The sequence below is a fragment of the Camellia sinensis genome, chromosome 8 (genome assembly GCF_055761805.1).
Source record: "Camellia sinensis isolate YWXY chromosome 8, ASM5576180v1, whole genome shotgun sequence".
NCBI classification, from domain to species: Eukaryota; Viridiplantae; Streptophyta; class Magnoliopsida; order Ericales; family Theaceae; genus Camellia; species Camellia sinensis.
The window spans coordinates 143,927,636-143,946,400 of NC_138968.1; the positions used below are offsets into that span (position 1 = coordinate 143,927,636).

At 37.8% G+C, this 18,765-nt stretch overlaps 1 protein-coding gene across 2 annotated transcripts in view; it reads left to right on the forward strand.

Annotated features, from left to right (window-relative positions):
* Window positions 1-7,933: 7,933 nt before the first annotated feature.
* The window catches only part of EMB2785 (elongation factor family protein), a 38,478-nt gene continuing 27,646 nt past the window's right edge, over window positions 7,934-18,765 (forward strand). The window contains exons 1-2 of one of the 2 annotated variants that reach the window (XM_082883655.1): window positions 7,957-8,350; window positions 10,126-10,214. In XM_082883655.1, the coding sequence (XP_082739781.1) occupies window positions 10,212-10,214 (3 nt within the window). In that variant the 5' untranslated portion in view covers window positions 7,957-8,350; window positions 10,126-10,211. Of the gene's footprint in view, window positions 8,351-10,125; window positions 10,215-18,765 lie in introns of both variants that reach the window. The other variant, XM_028207031.2, reaches the window with a different exon arrangement.

Sequence of the window (18,765 nt, forward strand, 5' to 3'; positions counted from 1 at the left end):
CACTTGTGAATCGAGTGATAGAAATGTGACCTTAAGGTAAAATCCCTCTGGGAGAAGATATTCAATGGGAAGGTAGAAAGATGCTTGAACGTGTACTTCGACTAGAGTGGCAGATTCCTTGACCTTCTCTTCGTGTCGGAGTCTTGCCAAGAGGAGGTACTCCGAGGGTTTCACCATTCACGCCTTGCGGTGTATCTGGGAGGCACAAAGATGTATCACTACCTTAGTCGCCAGTTTTAGTGGAGGGAAATGAAGAAGGATGTGGCCGTGTTTGTTTTAAGGTGCCTTACTTGTCAACAAGTGAAGAACAAGCATTAGAGGCCGGTGGGTTTGTTGCAACCCTTGCTTATAGCCGAGTGGAAGTGGGAACACGTCACGATGGATTTTGTTATGGGCCTTCCGAGGACTCAACGGAGTAGTGATGCCATTTGGGTGTTAGTTAACCGGTTGACTAAGTTAGCGCACTTTATACCTATGCGCATGACTCGGTAGATCATCTTGTCGATCTTTACATTAGGGACATAGTGTCATGACGCAAACCCGCCCCTAAGTGTTAGTATCGTAACCGACCAATAATCCGTAATTACCAAAGGCCTCTTCAACAGTAAAAATAGTTAAACAATAAAAAGGGGCCGGTGGAAGCCTGTACAAATTAAGTCATGATATCCAAAGAGCTGTGAGGACATAAATGAACAAACAACCTCCAAATATATATGCCAATGCATATAAAAGTTCGAGTCTATGTCCATCGTATACATAAAAGTTTAAGTCCGAAACATCCAGGACATGATAGGAAGTAAACCCCAAAGTCAAAAATAAAGCATAAACAATTGCTTAGACATTAAACATCTCTTCAAAAATGGTGGAAAAAGATCACCCAAAAAGCCTTAACATTAACGGGTCGAAGTCTTGTAATGAGACGCAACGGGTTGGCTTGACAAAACAAATTCGGTCAGCGCCGCTAGCTCCGCTTAGGTGCCTAGTCACCTACATACATATATAAACAGTGAGCTAAAGCCCAGTGAATAACATATGCGTAAAGGGGTTAAGAATGAATATCCTTTCAGTGTTTAAAATAGTCAATTGTATCAGTAAATCATTTAATTGATCAATATCTCATATTTCGTATCATATCTATCACACAAGAATCATAGCAGTTATATGTGGTACATCCAATAGCTAAACAGTACAGTAGGTCTTAAAAGACCGAACAATCAATTGATGGCCATCAAACAGTAAATAGTAGTTCAAAAAATTGGAACTGACAAAGATCTCTCTAACAGTAGCAGTAACAATAACAATAACAGTAACAGCAGCAGTAACAGTAACAATCAGTCGTTATGGATGCCACGAGTACAGTTCATAAAATAGAACAAACATTTATTTGGTAAACAATGTCATTTTAGAAAACAGTATAGTCAATCGTTCAGAAAATAATTATAATTGAACATAGCTTTACAACATTGTTACTCACAGTGGGCTCCTCGATACGCGAACGATAAGGCACTAAGCTATGGCGTCCGACCTAACAAACAAATTCAAGCACAACAGTTCAATTATATCCATGTCGGATTTAATCACTTCTATTTCTATTTCTATTCGCTTCGTTATTATTCCGTCAATTTCTATCCATTGCTCACTCAGTCGGTTCTAACTCCATTCATGCATTCTAATGCACTCGTGAGATGCAAATGATTATAAAAACATTTAAGAACTATGCAAATGGAGGCTTAGAAAAGGAAAGAGTGAAGCGAAGAACAAACTGGAACTACCCTGTTGGCCGCACGAGAGGCGGAAAACAGTGTGCACCCTTGGCCCAATAAAGGTGGGCCGCTCATGCGGGGGCCCAATCCGCTCGAGTGGTCTAGGCTGAAGTGGTGTTCGAAATCTGCTCTATTGGGCAGTGCAATTCTTGTACAGAGACAACATTATTTTCATGCAATACACAACCAAAACCTCTGGTAATCATGTTAAAATTGAACTTTAAACATTGATTACATACCATGGCATGAAAGAAACTCAATCATTCACCCATTGAAATAATTCAAGGTTTTGAAAAAAAAATATGAAATCTTGAACTTCAAAGTTAGAAAATCAAAATCTTGAGTTTCAAGACTCAATTCCCATGGAATTTATCTTCAAGTTAAAACTTTCATGCAAGACAACAATGCATGCTCAAGGATTTCATATTAACAACACCATGCAAGTAGAATTTAAGAATTAATTCACTCATCATTTACATATAGAGCCATGCATGTAGTTAACTCTAAACACACGAACTAGCTTTCAATTAAACTTATATTTTTCTTGATTAATCTTGAAGTCCATAAGTTTTGAACATAAATCTACAAGAACATGAGGTTAAAGAGGGGAATTCTTACCTAATATGAGTGAATTGTGAAAAGTAGAGGGAAATTTCAATGGCTTCTTTAATTTCTTCTTCACTATCTCTTTTTTCTTTTCTTCCTACAGCAGTTTGTTGATGTCTCAAGTCTCACTTCCTCTTCTCTTTGTACATGTAAGTCTATCCAAGTGCAAGGAGGCCACCACTACACTTCTCTTCTATGCTCAATTGGTAAGTGTAATGCATTAAACTTAAATTAATCAGATTAAATATCTTTAAATCAATTTGACTAAAATTAACTTAATCTCATCATCTTATAATATTTAATTGTACTAAATTAAATTATGCCAAGGTGAATAAGGCCCTAATTCCTACCCATTTTTCTTAATTCTACTTTATTAAAATTAGCGAATCAGACAAGTTAAATTCATTCCTTTACATATCTGTTCACAATAACACTATCATATTAATCAATGCAAGTATATATCATATGGCACATAACATAATCACATAATTAACAATAAGCAAATAATTAACTTAATTAATTGCTTAATTAAAGAGGTAATTGTCACACATAGTGAGATTATACGGGGTCTCTGTGACGATTATTTCGGATAGAGATCTGCATTTCACGGCTCGGTTGTGACAAAGCCTACAGAGTGCGTTGGGCACGAGATTGACCTTTAGCATTGTGTATCATCCTTAGACTGACGGGCAGCCAGAGCGTACCATTCAGCTTTTAAAGGATATGCTTCGGGGTTGTGTCCTTGACTTTAAGGGTTCGTAGGAGAGACACTTGCCCTTAGTAGAGTTTGCCTATAATAACAATTTCCAATTGAGTACTGGCATGACACCATTTGAGGCCTTATATGGTTGACCAAGTAGATCCCTTGTGTATTGGGTCGAGGTGGGTGATGCACCTATGTTGGGTCCAGAATTAGTCCGAGAGACGACAGAGAAAGTTGCACTTATCTGTAAGAGGTTGGTTACGGTTCAGTGTCGTCAGAAAAGTTATGCCGACCGTAGGAGGAGACCTTTGTCTTTTGAGGTGGGAGACCATGTATTCTTGAAAATATCACCTAGGAGAGGTTTGATGGGATTTTGAAAGAGCGGGTAGTTATCCCCTCGATTCATTGGGCCTTTTGAGATCCTTGAGCGGATTGGAGAGATAGCTTATCATTTGGCCTTGCTGTCACGGCTTTTCGGTGTTCATGATGTGTTTTATATTAGCATGTTTCGGAAGTGTGAGTCGGATCTATTGCACGTGTTGGATTGGACCGACTTAAAGGTAGATGATTATGCCTTGTATGAGGAGAGACCGGTGAGAGTTTTGGATACCCGGAACCAAGTCTTGTAAGGTAAGACAATTCCCTTGGTTAAAGTATTGTGGAAACATCACGGGTTTGAGGAAGCAACTTGGGAACGTGAGTTGGAAGTTCGTGAGAAATATCGGGACTTATTTGTTGATGTTCGAGCATGTATTGGAATTTTGATTATGTTAATGAAATATGAAAGCATTGTATATGTTTTGAGAATATAGAAACATTGTATATGTTGGATATGTTTTGTAAACATGGGTTTAATATAAAACATTGTATATGTTTTTGGAAAATGTGAACTATACTTTCAATATTAAAACTTGTGTATCGAGTTGATGGGATTGAATGACTGGTGGATAGGTTATGGTATTGAAATTGATTTACAATCATTATGGTAATTGGTTAAAACTAGGCTTTTGAAACTTAATTTGTAATTTTGGGGACGAAATTCCTTAAAGGGGGACGTTATAGCAATTCTGGTTTAGACCTAACCCATTTTGTATCATGGACTCGGGTTTCATAGTTTCGTATTGTTGCTTATGTCTTGCTCTCCTTATACATCCTTAGATTTGGTTATTGGATTGCAGTGGTTGTGTTTGGAATAGGTTGGTTGCTTGGTTTTCAAACCTTTTGTTACCCAGAATTTTGCTCATCCGCTTGAGCGGCACTTCTTGCGCTCGAGCGGGTTTTGTGAACTCTCAGTACTTTTATAGGTCCACAAAACTACTGGGAGAGTGTATTATATGCTTGAGTGGCATTTTTTATGCTTGAGTGGGTGGACGCTCAAGCGGTCTTTCTTGAGCTCGAGCGTTGGTTTGTCATCTGTAAAACTACTAGATGTGTGTATTTTGTGCTCGAGCATCACTTCTTGCACTCGAGCGGAACAACTTATTGTGTTTGACGCTCGAACGTCACTTATTGCGCTCAAGCGGATTGTGCGTATATCAATTCGTAGTAACACCTTTTTACATTATTTTTTCGTATCTTTTTGTCCCAAAACCCTAGATCGATACCTTCTCTCTACATTTTACCTAGATCCATTGGTGTCTCTACCCTGGTGTCTCTACCCTAGTGTCTTTAGGAAAAAGGTAGAGCATCTCAAGAGTTTCATTTTAATCCTAACAAAAGTGGATTTCGACGTCTTTGAAATTTTCTCCTTGTTTTACTTGTCCTCTAACTTTGAGGTATGAACTTTCTACGCTTCCTATGATTTTTAGCTTAATTATTTGTTGATTGTGTAAATAATGTTGGGATTTGGAAGATTTTAGACAAACCTAGGGTTTTTGTTTAAAATCAAAAGAGGAATTTTCAAATGAAGGTATTAAAAATGATTGTGGGTGTAGATATGAAGATTTGTTGTGTCAAATTTGTTGATTTTGACACATGGATTGGATTTGAAAGAAAATTGAGTTTTGCCCTAAAATGTTTCAAATAATTATTTTGTATAAATAACGAAATTGGTATGGGGAATGTGAAATTGGATAGATATTTATACAAGTGGTGGAATTAGATACTTGTTATCTCTCACCTATGGAAATTTGGATAGTTTATCTATTTTAGAGATTGTATATCTGTTTTGGGCTATCGGTGAAGGGTAGTTATGATTGTTGTAGAAATTGTAAGAGGATTAGGTGAATTGAAACTAATCTCTTATTGATTGTCATTGAATATAACTGTGTTTTAATATATTGTATATGTATGATGCTTGAGAAGAGAAAGAGGATGTATTCCATGTTTGAGAGAAGAAAGGGGATGGACTCCATTGAATTAAGTTGGCCAGCTTATCTAGGATGAAAGTCACAAAAACCGCGTGTATACATTGGTGCCGATTCCCTCAGACGAAATTTTCGTAAAATGACAAATTGAAATGTTTGTGTAATGATTGTACTGGTTAGAGAACCACTGAGTTGTAGCTTCAGTTGGGTTGTCTGGATAACAATGGACTTGACTCATGGATTTAAGTGAAATGAATTGTCATGAAATGAATTAAGATAAAATGACTTCAGATATGAAACTTGGCATATTATGATCTTGTAACAATACGAATGATTTTATCATGGGCACTATATATGCATACCATACTTATATCTTTGTTAAGATTCATATATTGTGTTAGATTATTTCTACTAAGCCGCTCACCCTGCTTGGGAAAAATCATTTTCAGGTGCTGGTGATATGCCTCCGCTAAGGACTTAGCTTGGGAGGATTGTGGCGCTAAAGGCTCAATTTTCTGTTTATTTTGTTTATTGTTTTTAAGACTAGTGCTTTATTTGTATTGAGCTTGTGAATCATTTTGTTGTAACCAATCACGGTTTTGGAAAGATGTAAGCCATTAGGGCATATGAATATCTGTTTAGCTTCCATTTCTTATTATTTCTTGTAACACATGCTGTAGATTCAGGATGAACGATTTATGAATGTGTATCGCATGTGTTACCTTTTGTAGATTACCCTAATTAATGAAAGCTTTTATTTTATTTATATCACATTGTACTAGTGGTTGGAGTTGGTTTATTCTAATTATTTTGCGGGCGTTACAATGATGTGTACTGAGAATAATGATGGTGTGTACATAGAATTATCCATAAAAGTAGGTTTCTTTAATTGTAAAATTACACATTTGGACAATCCGCACTATAAAGGCTTTGAATTTTTCTTTATTCTGGAACAAATCCCACATTACGAACAAAAATGTGACACTCCAATAACATAACACTCCAATGTAACACACTAAAACAATTCTTAATGTATTTAACACTAAAAAAAAACTCCTTAATATACTTTTCTCAAACTTAACATTTTAATGTAATACATCAAAAAACTCCTTAGTGTATTTTTTCCCACACGTAACATTTCAATCAATGTAATCCCATACGTAATACTCCAATGTAACATATTTTAATGTAACACAATAAAAAACTTCTAGTGTATTTTTTTCAAACGTAATATTCACAGTTTGAAATTATACATTTATCCAAAGTTATTAAGAAGTTTTGGTACTTCTTTTAGAATGGTTTGAAGAATCCCACATCATTTGTGAATGGTTTGAAGAATATTACATTTTTTTTTGGGGAGTGTTACGTTTAAAAAAAGTACACTAAGAATTTTTGTGTGTGTTACATTCGAGTATTACACTAATAAGTTTTTTTTGAAGTGTTACGTTTGAAAAAAGCATACTAAGGCCTCGTTTGGCAAGTGGCTGTTTTAGCCTAAAAGCAAAAAAGTTACTAAGAAAATCAAAAAGTTAACAACTTATACCAAAAAGTTAAAAATTCTCTTTTCTCTCTATTTTTTGCACATCTTTTCGTAAAATGTCAAAAAGTTATCCCAAATATACTAATTTTTTTTACCTCATATTTTAGCCAAAAATTCAAAAAATTACTAAAATATCATATTCCCAAACGAGGCCTAAGAATTTTTTCTGGTGTGTTACGTTTGAGTGTTACATTAGATTGTTATATTTTGCTATTATACATTTGTCCAAAACTTACTAAGAAGCATTTGTACTCCTTTTGAAAGGTTTGAAAAAGCCTACATCCTTTTGGAATGTTTAAAAAATCTCATATTTCAAGTTATTTGTCTATTCCTTTTGAAATATTTTTCAAATAAAAAAGATTTTTATATAAAAATTTATCCAAAATTTAATTTCCATAGATTATGCACCTTACTTTTTTAGTACAAAAGAAAAAAAGAGAAAGAAACATAACAAAAATAAAGATATAAAAAAAGAGAAAGAAACATAACAAAAATAAAGATATAACTGTAAATTTAATTTTTAAATAATATATTGAATATATATTTTCAAAATCAATGAGACTAATTAATTTATAAAAAAAAATAGGATTAAATTGATCACTTTTCCTTAATATGAGATTTATAGATAGATTTTTCTATAAAAAAAGGTTAGAGAAAAAATGTTTTTTATCAAAAATACTAAGTAGTTTAAAATTTTATAACTCAAATGATTCAAATCACTCAAAATAACATTATTTTAAATGTAAATAAATATAAAATGACATCATTTTAACAAATTTAAACCATTTAAATCATAAAATTTTGAGCTACTAAGGCCTAGTTTGGGAAGACTAAATAAGTGCACTTTTTGACTTTTTTTGTATTATGTGTAGAAAAAGTAGAGAGGAGATGTTGATTGATGTGACCCAAAAAAGATAAAAAGATGAAATAAGTGCACTTTTTTGACAGTAGCCAAACTTGGCCTAAATGTTTTTCTTTTTATTTATAAATTTTTAAGCAGCCATAAAAACGAAAGGACCAAAAAACCTTATAAACCCTAACCGAAGTTGGAGCCTGACTAGCGTGTGAAACGCAGGAACCATTTCTCTTTTCTGAAATGGCCGGACCGTTGCTTCGCTCTCTCTGGTCTACCACCAGAAAATCTCTATCTTCTTCCTCCTCCTCCCTCAAACCACTGGACGCTTACGCTCGCGGCACTGGCCTCGCTCGCGCCTTCTCCACCGCCGTGCCAGCCACCGCCGATGCCGCCGCTCCGAGCAGTGCGCTGGATCCCGGCCGGCTTCGGAACGTGGCGGTGATCGCCCACGTCGACCACGGCAAGACCACCCTCATGGACCGCCTCCTCCGCCAGTGCGGCGCCGATATCCCCCACGAGCGCGCCCTTGACTCTATCAGCCTTGAGCGTGAGCGTGGTATCACTATCGCTTCCAAGGTTCGGAACTTTCGTTGCTTAAACCTTAAATGCATCTGTTTGGTTGCTGAGAAAATGGAGGAGAAAATAAAATACAAATGAGTATCTGTTGTATGATTTCTGTTGCTTCAATTTTCTAGCAACCAAACAGAGCGTAAAGAAAATCTGAATCTTTTGGTAATTGGTTATCTGTTCTGTTTTTTCACGTGTTGCTGTGCTAGTTTTAGGGGTTGGTTTTGTTTCATTCTTGCGGAATTTAAGCTCTGTTGGTTGATGTGATTTTTTTTTGAATAAGATGTGACTGCCAATAATTTCAATTTGGAACTTTTCCTTGCATGAAACCTGAAAAGCTAAAACCTTTGCAGCTCAACTCACTATGATATCTGAATTTTATTTATTTATTTATTTTTATGACATTTTGAAATCAAAGCAAATCTATAGATTTACATTTTTTTAATTGAAATATAAGATTGGTCATTCTTTCAAACATACTTAATTAACATTGGGCAAATTACACAAAAACCTCGGGTTGTAGACAAATACAGGGATGACACCCCAAACTTTTTGAAATTACAGGAACATCCATTGCCAGTGACATCTCTAAATGAACATGCTGATTTTCCTATCCTTCATATATTATATGCATTCTAATATGCAACTACATCATTTGCTGATCACCACTAGTGTCAAGCACATGCGATGCACGAGCGGAACATAAGTAGAGACATAGAAAATAAAAGCCATCATAAAGGATATAGATCAAAATAAAGATTGATGAGACTATAGCCATATATATACCAATGATATATGAATATTATATTAGGTAAAGTTAACCTTTCCAAACTTAATAAAAGATACATATTAAGTAAATTAGTGTCATAATGGAAATCTTAGTTTCAGACTATGTTACATGGACTCGGGTATGGGTGTCGGGTGCGGGTATGTATCTAGAGGTCGGACTCATCAAATCATAAATTTAAGGATACGCGGACTCGGCAAAAAAATGTCATATTTTTATATTTTTAATCTAATATGTGAGATAAAATGGTATTATATTTAACTTATAGTGTCAAAATGACATTTATAGCAATTATACAACAATATGTACATATAATAATAGTGTTATATACAATTATATAAGAAGTATCCGTTGAAAAGTATCCGACACATATCTCATACCTTTGTCCGAGTGTCGGGTGTCCGACACGGGTATTTGATTTATTTTGAAGAGTCCATGTAACATAGGTTTCAGAAACCTCATAATGGGGGTGTCAAATTTGTGATTCAGAGCTATAATCTAGTTAGAATCACGTTGTCTACTGGGATGGAGCCTTTTGAACGTATGAATTCCAAAGAAACAGAAGAAAACTAACAAGAGAAAATTTGCCGCAACCCTAATATTTTAGGAAAACGTCAAATCTTATAAAAAAAAAAATTTGGGTGCAAATGATACCAATCTTTAATATTTATTCATATTTTAACATATATATTACAACTAATAAAAATATATTGGCATATGAAATATATAAGTGAAATGGGAACTTACTGGACTGTTATGATGTTATGATCCCACGTCAAAGCACAAAATGTTTGTTCTTGTGAGTATAAGCTTCTTGGGCACCCTCCCTTTGTAAGTCGGTTTCAAGGGTGAGTTCTACCAAAGAGGTTTGTATCATTTGGTATCAAAGATTGGATGCATCTATGCAAGTATGAGATCAGATGGTTCTGGTTTGTAAAGCCACATAGGGGGCAACCTATAGGCTGAATTATGATATCAAGGTGCTGAATACTGATAGGTGAGTGCAGCCGCCGGAAGGGAAAGAGCTACTATTGGGTCAATTTCAATAGAGTGGGTCTCCGTGGATGTTGGCTGTAGAGCGCGATGGTATGTTACAATCCTACATTGAAACATAAGACTTGACATTGTGAATACCTTTGCAAACCGGTTTTCAAGGGTGATTCCTACCAGAGGGGTTTGTATCATGACCCACAAGGCGAATGTACACCAACTTTTTAATTTTATTTGTTTTGTTTTTATTTGTTTATTATTTTGTTAACCTCAAAAGGATATAATAACTCATTTGATAAAATAATAATTTATTATATTCTTGCTATGCACTGTTCAATACGGTTTATGTATTGCAACATATTGCTCCAAATTGACATATAATGATATAAACAATGACTTAGAAAATATGAAGAAGAACAACTCCGAAAAATATGAGGAAGAAGGAATATATTTCTGTTATATTCAAAACTTCTTATCTTACAAGACCAAATGACACTCCTTATATAGGAGATATTACAAACATCATCATAACCCATTATATGCCACTTACATATTATATATTACCACTATCTACCACTATCATATTATATACATGCCACTATCTACCACCAACACCACTATCATATTCTATACATGCCACTATCTACCACCAACACCACTATCATATTCTATACATACCACTATCTACCACCAACACCACTATCATATTCTATACATGCCACTATCTACCACCAACACCACTATCATATTATATACATGAACACAATTTCCAGCACTCCCCCTCAAGCTGGTTTGAAGATATCTTCCATAGCCAGCTTGCTAGTCAGCTTATCAAATTGCTTCTTGTGTAGTCCCTTCGTTAGCACATCAGCTAATTGTTCACCTGTTGGAAGGTAGGTCATACAGATTATGCCAGCATTGATTTTCTCCTTGATGAAATGTTTATCCACTTCTATATGTTTTGTGCGATCATATAGAACTGGATTATGAGCTATAGATATAGCTGCTTTGTTGTCACAATGGACCTTCATAGGTGTCGGGTGAGAAAGCTTTAATTCTTCAAGAATTCTTTTAATCCAACATTACTTCACAGATTCCATGGGCAACAGCTCTGAACTCTGCTTCTGCACTACTTCTAGCTACCACATTCTGTTTTTTACTCCGCCATGTAACTAGGTTCCCACCTACAAAGGAGCAGTATCCGGATGTTGATCTCCTGTCTGTAACACTTCCTGCCCAGTCTGCATCTGTGTATACTTCAACTTGAAGATGTCCATGTTTCTTGAACAGTAAGCCTCTCCCTGGAGTTCCTTTCAAATATCTTAAGATCTTATAAACGGCCTCAAAGTGCTCTGCCCCTGGTGAGTGCATGAACTGACTTACCATGCTGACTGCAAAGGCAATATCAGGCCGCGTATGAGACAAGTAAATCAATTTCCCTACAAGTCGCTGATATTGTTCTCTCTCTTTGACTTCTTCAGCCTTAGCAGCTTGTAACTTCAAGTTAGGCTCGATCGGAGTCTCCGCCATCTTACAACCAAGCATACCTGTTTCTCCAAGGAGATCAAGAACATATTTTCTCTGATTAACGAATATACCTTCCTTGGATCTTGCAAATTCCATTCCAAGGAAATACTTGAGGGCTCCCAGATCCTTAATGTGAAATTCTTTTGCGAGTTTCTCTTTGAGGGCTGCTAACTCTGCTTCATCATTACCAGTTAAAATGATGTCATCAACATAAACAATCAAAATTGCAATTTTATTGTTTTTTGAATGTTTATAAAATATTGTGTGATCTGCTTGACTCTGCGAGAAGCCACAACTGATAACTGCCTTCCCAAAGCGTTCAAACCACGCTCTTGGTGATTGTTTGAGTCCGTATAATGACTTGTTCAATCTGCATACTCTGTCACTTCCAAGTCTCTGCTCAAATCCCGGCGGTAGGCTCATGAACACCTCCTCTTCAAGATCACCATTGAGAAATGCATTTTTAATGTCAAGTTGATGTAGAGGCCAATCTAAATTTACTGCAAGAGATAACAGTACTCTGATGGAATTTATTTTAGCAACAGGAGCAAACGTCTCCTGATAGTCGATCCCATAAGTTTGAGTGAAGCCTTTAGCCACCAGTCTCGCCTTGTATCTCTCAACGCTTCCATCTGCGTTACATTTTATCGTAAACACCCATTTACACCCAACTGTTTTCTTGTCTTTGGGTAGATCAACTATCTCCCAAGTACCACTTCTCCTTAAAGCATTCATCTCCTCCATGACTGCTAATTTCCAATTCGGATCATCCAATGCTTCCTGTATATTCCTTGGAACAAACAAGTGTGAAATCCTAGATGTGAAAGCTCTATGGTTTTTAGACAGTCTTTGATAGGAGAGGTAATTTGCAATAGGATGTTTAATGCAATTTCGGACACCTTTCCTAATTGCTATAGGTACATCAAGGTCGGAAATAGAAGGAATAGGATTACCTAAAATTTCGATGCCAGAACTCGGGTGGACATTCGGGTCATTAGGATGGACATTCGGGTCATTATTCCTCAGATGAAATCGCTTCCTAGTATAAACCTGAAGCTCAGGATTTAGATCATTTTGTAGTACTTCTCCCCCTAAACAAGAATCTTCTTGACTAGGCACCATAGAACTTGGTTCTCTTAAGTGATCATTATCAGACAGATGTGGTTTTTGTGTAGGATAAATGACATTGGGGAGCGGGATAGAAATATCCCAAAAACGGTCTTCTACTCCACTTGTCTCCCCCTGAAGAGAAGTGTTGGGGAAATAGGATTTTGTTTCCACAAATGACACATCCATACTCACATGAAATTTCTTGTTTTGAGGATCGAAGCACTTATACCCCTTTTTGTTTGAGGAATAACCCAAAAAAACACATTTTATAGCACGGGGGTCAAGTTTTGAACGAAATTGACTGGGAACATGAACATAGGCAGTACATCCAAAAACTTTGGCTGGTAAATCAGAAAACAACCTCGTGTCAGGAAAAAAAGTTTTGAGACAATCAAAAGGTGTTTTGTATGTTAACACCTTTGTAGGCATCCTGTTTATCAAATAAGAGGCTGTTAAAATTGCTTCACCCCATAAATATTTAGGAACATGCATGTAAAACATTATAGCACGTGCTACTTCAAGTAGATGTTTATTTTTTCGTTCTGCAATGCCATTTTGTTGAGGGGTATCCCGACATGTAGATTGATGAAAAATCCCATTTTTTTTCAAAAACTCACCCAACTGCTCATTGAAATATTCTGTTCCATTATCAGAATGTAAAATACCAATTTTGGTTTGAAATTGGTTTTCAATCATATTGTAAAAATTTGTGAATAAATTTTTCACGTCAGATTTTTTATTCATCAAATAAATCCAACATAAGCGGGTATGGTCATCAATAAATGTAACAAACCATCTTTTACCAAAAAGAGTAGTGATTTTAGAAGGGCCCCAAACATCACTATGAATCAAATAAAAAGGTTTTGAAGCCTGGTAAGGTTTTGGCAAATAAGTAGAGCGATGAAATTTTGTAAAAATGCAACTTTCACAATGAAAAGAAGAACAATCAATCCCTTTAAATAATTCTGGAAATAAATGTTTCAGATAAAGAAAACTAGGATGTCCTAGCCTATAGTGTCATAGCATTATTTTTTCTTGAACAGAGATTGAACTAGTACTATTAAAGCTCTGAGCTTTTTTATTACTAACAGGTACTTCATCAAAGTAGTAAAGACCTTCAAGCATCCTAGCACGCCCAATCATCATCCCCGAGTTCTGGTCCTGAAATTCACAATGGGATTCAAAAAATGTAACACGACAATTAGAATCCTTAGATAGTTTACTGACAGACAAAAGATTATAGGCTAAGTTGGGGACGTGAAGAACAGCATTGAGATTAATTTTCTCAGTTAGTTTAATAAATCATTTTCCTGCAATAGGTGAAAAACTACCATCGGCTATTCTGATTTTGTCATGACCAGAACAAGGGAAATAGGTACTAAATAAATGGGAAAAACTAGTCATGTGATCGGAGGCACCGGAATCTATGATCCACGGAGAGAAGTTTAGGCAAGAAAAGGCTTTAGGATTTCTACCTGTTTGTGCCAACAAAACACTAGGAGTACCGGTTGAGGAGTTGGATTTTATCAGCTTTAAGAGTTGATCAATCTGCTCTTTGTTGAAGGGACCTGAATCGGCTTCATTAGCGGTAGGAAAGCCACGATTCTTCTCTCCTTGTTTGCTGCTTTTCCAGTTGACAGGTTTGCCATGGATCTTCCAACACGTTTCGCGTGTATGGCGAGGCTTGTTGCAAAAATCACACCAGACCCGTGGCTTATCATCAAACCTGCGCTGGTAATTTGCAGCCTTGTTGGCCGCAGCATCGCTAATTAAAGCAGAAATTTCAATTGATTCACCATTACCTTTTTTCTTAAGCATGACGCTCCTTCGGCTCTCTTCCCTTCTGACTTCGGCAAATACTTCGCCAATGGATGGGAGAGGAGGTCTGCCAATAATTCTTCCTCGCACTTCATCGAACTCAATGTTGAGGCCGGCAAGAAACTTGTAAATACGGCTGTCTTCCACAGTTTTCTTGTGGTGGTTGTAGTCGTCAACCGATTTCCATTCGTATGTGTTGAAGATGTCAAGATCCTGCCACAACCTTTTCAACGAATTGAAATATTTGGTGACGGAATCATCTCCTTGACGAATCTCTCCCAACTTCAAAGTTAATTCGAAAACTTGAGATTGATTTCCTAGGTCAGAATACATCTGACTAACATTATCCCACAATTCTTGTGCAGTAGTATAGCACATGTAATTAGAGCTTATATCCTCCTCCATGGAATTGACCAACCATGTCATAACCATGGAGTTTTCAGCGTCCCAACTGTCGAACAGCGGATCATTAACAGCAGGAGCCTTCTTGTCACCAGTGATGTAACCGATCTTTCCTTGCCCACGGATATACATCCGGACAGATTGTGACCAGCGGAGAAAATTATCACCATTTAGGCGGATGGTGGTGATTTGGACAGAGTGAGAGCTGCCAGGGGTTGAAGTGGTTTCGGACGTGACTTCCGACATGGCTATGACGGTTTTAGGGCTGCTGTGTTTTTTGTTGCATGTAAAATAAATTGATAGAGAGAGAATAAATTATATGTATTATTGATTGATATTTAATGTTATATTTATTACAATGATTCATGATTCCTATATATAGAAGAGGGTGAGTGTGTAGTAGGTAAGGAGTAGGTGAAGTGGAGGTGGTAGTGGTGTAGTGGGTTAGGTTTAGTGGAGTAGGTGAGGTGGTAGTGGTGTAGTGGGTTAGGTTTAGTGGAGTAGGTTTAAGTGGGTGAAGTAGGTGATAGGTTTTAACAGCCCCCCGCAAACTCAAGGGGGATAGGAACTAGCCAACTTGAGTTTGGAGAGAGTAACAAAACAAGAAAATAGACGAATACATAAAAGAAAAGAGGATAGGAGACACTGTATGGTCGTGTCAGACCGATGGTGAAGACACTGTATGGTGGTGTCATAACGTTGTAGAGGACACTGGATGGTTGTGTCAGACCGATGTAGAAGACAGTTTATGGGGTCATGTCGGACCGTTGTAGCAGACAATGTTGTGATAGTTGTTGTGACAGTTTACGGAGTCTTGCTGGACCCTTGAAGGAGCTAACCGGAATCAATGTCGGGACAGTTTACAGAGTCTTGTCGGACTCTTGAAGGAGCTAACCGGAATCAATGTCGGGACAGTTTACAGAGTCTTGTCGGACCCTTAAAAAATACACTGTATGATGGTGTATATAGGCTGCCCAAATATATATATATATGGATATATATAGTGAGCCCTCAAAAGTCGCGCCCTCAAAAGGCGCGCCCACTTCATCAAAAGGCGTGCCTGACAGAAAGCGTCGAGCCATTAAAAGGTGAGCCGGAGACGCGGCGAGGCACGTGAGCGACAGAGTGGCGTGTCGGCCTCGGCTATTTAACCAAGGTTGAGGCGGAGGCTGTGCAAACCAGTCTGAAACCGCCGAAAATCCTTTGAAAAAACTCTTCCATTTCTGAGAAAGAGATTCTGGAACACTCTGTTGCCATTCTGTAACCAATCTTTCTCTGAAACACTCAGCAACCCATAACATGGCCTCGTCTTCCCGTTCAGCTACCCAGAATATGGCCTCTTCGTCCCGTGGTCTGCTCACTCTTTTTCCCGACCTTAACGAGTCAACAAGAGAGATAACTGGTGCGGTGGCCAGTGAACCTCAACCAAGCGCCTCTGGTTTTGCTCCGTTGAACTTTCCGATGCGGTCGGTGGAGCAAAAAATGGCGGTGCAAACTGATATTGAAGCCAATCAGTATACTTTGAAGTCATGTGTGGAGACCATGACGGCGGTCACAAACCTGTCGCACCGGCTGCAGAGTAGGACAAATGAGGTGCAGCAGTTAAACGCCCAACTGGCTCTGCTCCAAGGCATGTATAAGGATGCGCGAGCAGAGATAAGTGTGCTAAAGGCGGAAAATAAGGAGCTGAAGCGGAAGGCCACCGTTATGTTTCGATTTGGAGGTCCGCCATATGCTGCAGTGGAGGAGTATGGGGGAGTGAACGTGCTCGGTGGACAAGGAAACACGGAGGCAACACCATCAAAGGCCGGCCAGGACGGAGGCAAGAAGAAGAGACCGGCGGAATAGGCGAAGAAGTGATGTCGGTGGGTGACCGTCTGCAGAAAAGAAAACAAAGCTTGTGGTGTTATGTTTGGGTTTGTTGTTGTTGTTGTTGTTGTTTTTTTTTTTTTTTTTTTTTTTTTTTTTTTTTTGGTGTAAAATTGTGATCGGGGTGGATCCCTGAGAGGAATAAAATATGGGTTGTTGTGCAAATTTGTAAATTTTTTTTTTTTGTTTTTTTTTGATTTTTTTTTTGAAAAGAAGGGAATCGAAAAAATAAATAAATAAATAAATAAATAAATAAGAGGATGGTGATGAAATGATGAGCATGGGGATGATGAATATATAATGATGAATAAAAATAATAAAGGTGGGAGTGGGGAACAGACTGTTAATGGGTTCTGAAACGGTGGGATGAAAAAGAAAAAAAAAAAAAAATAATAATAATAATAAAAAGAATGGGTCAAATTGTGAGTGTGTGGAGAATTATTATTTTAGAGGATGGTAGAACCAGCACATGGTTTTGGTTTTTATGATTCATTATTTTAATATATATATATATATATATATATTAAAATAAAAGAAAAGTGGGAAATAACGTGGGTGTTGTGTGTGTGTGGCCCTTTCCCTCTGCTGCTGCAGTGTGTTGATATGTTTTTATTTTATGTTATGAGGGTGTCCTTGAGTGGAGAGAGACAGTAGGAGCAGGGAGGTAGAGAAGCATGAAATCTGCAATAATGGCCATCACCACATCCGCAAAAACAAATTCCAGCTCCTTAAAAAAATTTTCTTTTCGCTTTTGATACTCTGCAGCAGTCTTGGTGAAGAGCCCAACATCACACTCCATGAATACTTTGAACAAGAACAGATCATCAGCCAACAACCGTTCCTTGAAGCCGCCAAACCGCAAAAACGGTGATTTCTCGAGTTCAAAGTTCTTGAGAACAATGGATCCAGGTATTCTACCGGACTCAATCGCAGCCGCCAAGTCCTTGGGAAGACTGTCCAACGACCGTCCGATCTCCGCCAAAGCCAGAAAAGTAAAATGGGTTGGTGAGGTCGAGAGAGAGAGAGAAGAGAGATGGGTTTTGATAAGCTGAAGGAGGAGATGGAGATGGCATTTCTGTTCCTGCTGCAGTGTCAGCGAAAGAGAGGTAAATGCCTCACATGTTTTTGGAAAACAATTTGTTTTTTTTTTTTTTTTTTTTTTTTGGGTCAGCTCACTGGCGTAGCATCTGCTGCAGCTGGAGCACTTGACTTCTTTGCTCCGGTGGGAGGAGATTAATCTGTTCTGGCATGAGACTCATGACCTGCTGAAGTAGAGCCTTTTCCATCTCTGGGGTCAAGGGTGGGGGGCGAGGTTGCTGACTGCCCTGGCCCATCTGACCAACGGGAGCTAACAGTGGTGGTCCTGGAAGCTGTGATCCCATTGCATTATCAGCTAGACCGGGAATCCAAGCAGGCGCTCTTTCGGGTTGCATGGAGCTTCCTACTTGACTGTTGAATTCTGTACCGAAATGTGAACCTCCTACCTGATACACTGATTGAGGTGGTGGCTGACTTGGAAGTAGTGGAGTATCTTGTGTACCAGAGAAACTCAACAAAGTTTGACCAAGGGAGCTTATGTTACACCATGGTTCACGGCAGCAAGAAATGTGGCAGCGGAATGAAGATATGTGTAGAGGTCCGGCGGGCGGCCAAGGCGAGGCTGCCGCCTGCCGGTGAAGCAAAATGACTAGGTTGTTAACTGTTAAAAATCATGTATTATTGATTTATTGATATGTATGATTGATTGTATGAATTACAGATGGTGAGGTACTCATTATATAGGAGAGGATTGGGGAGTAGGTGAGTGTGTGTGGTAGGTGAGTTGAGTGGAGGTGGTAGGTGATGATATATTTTAACAGCCCCCCGCAAACTCAAGGAGGATAGAAACTAACCAACTTGAGTTTGGAGAGAGGAGCAAAAC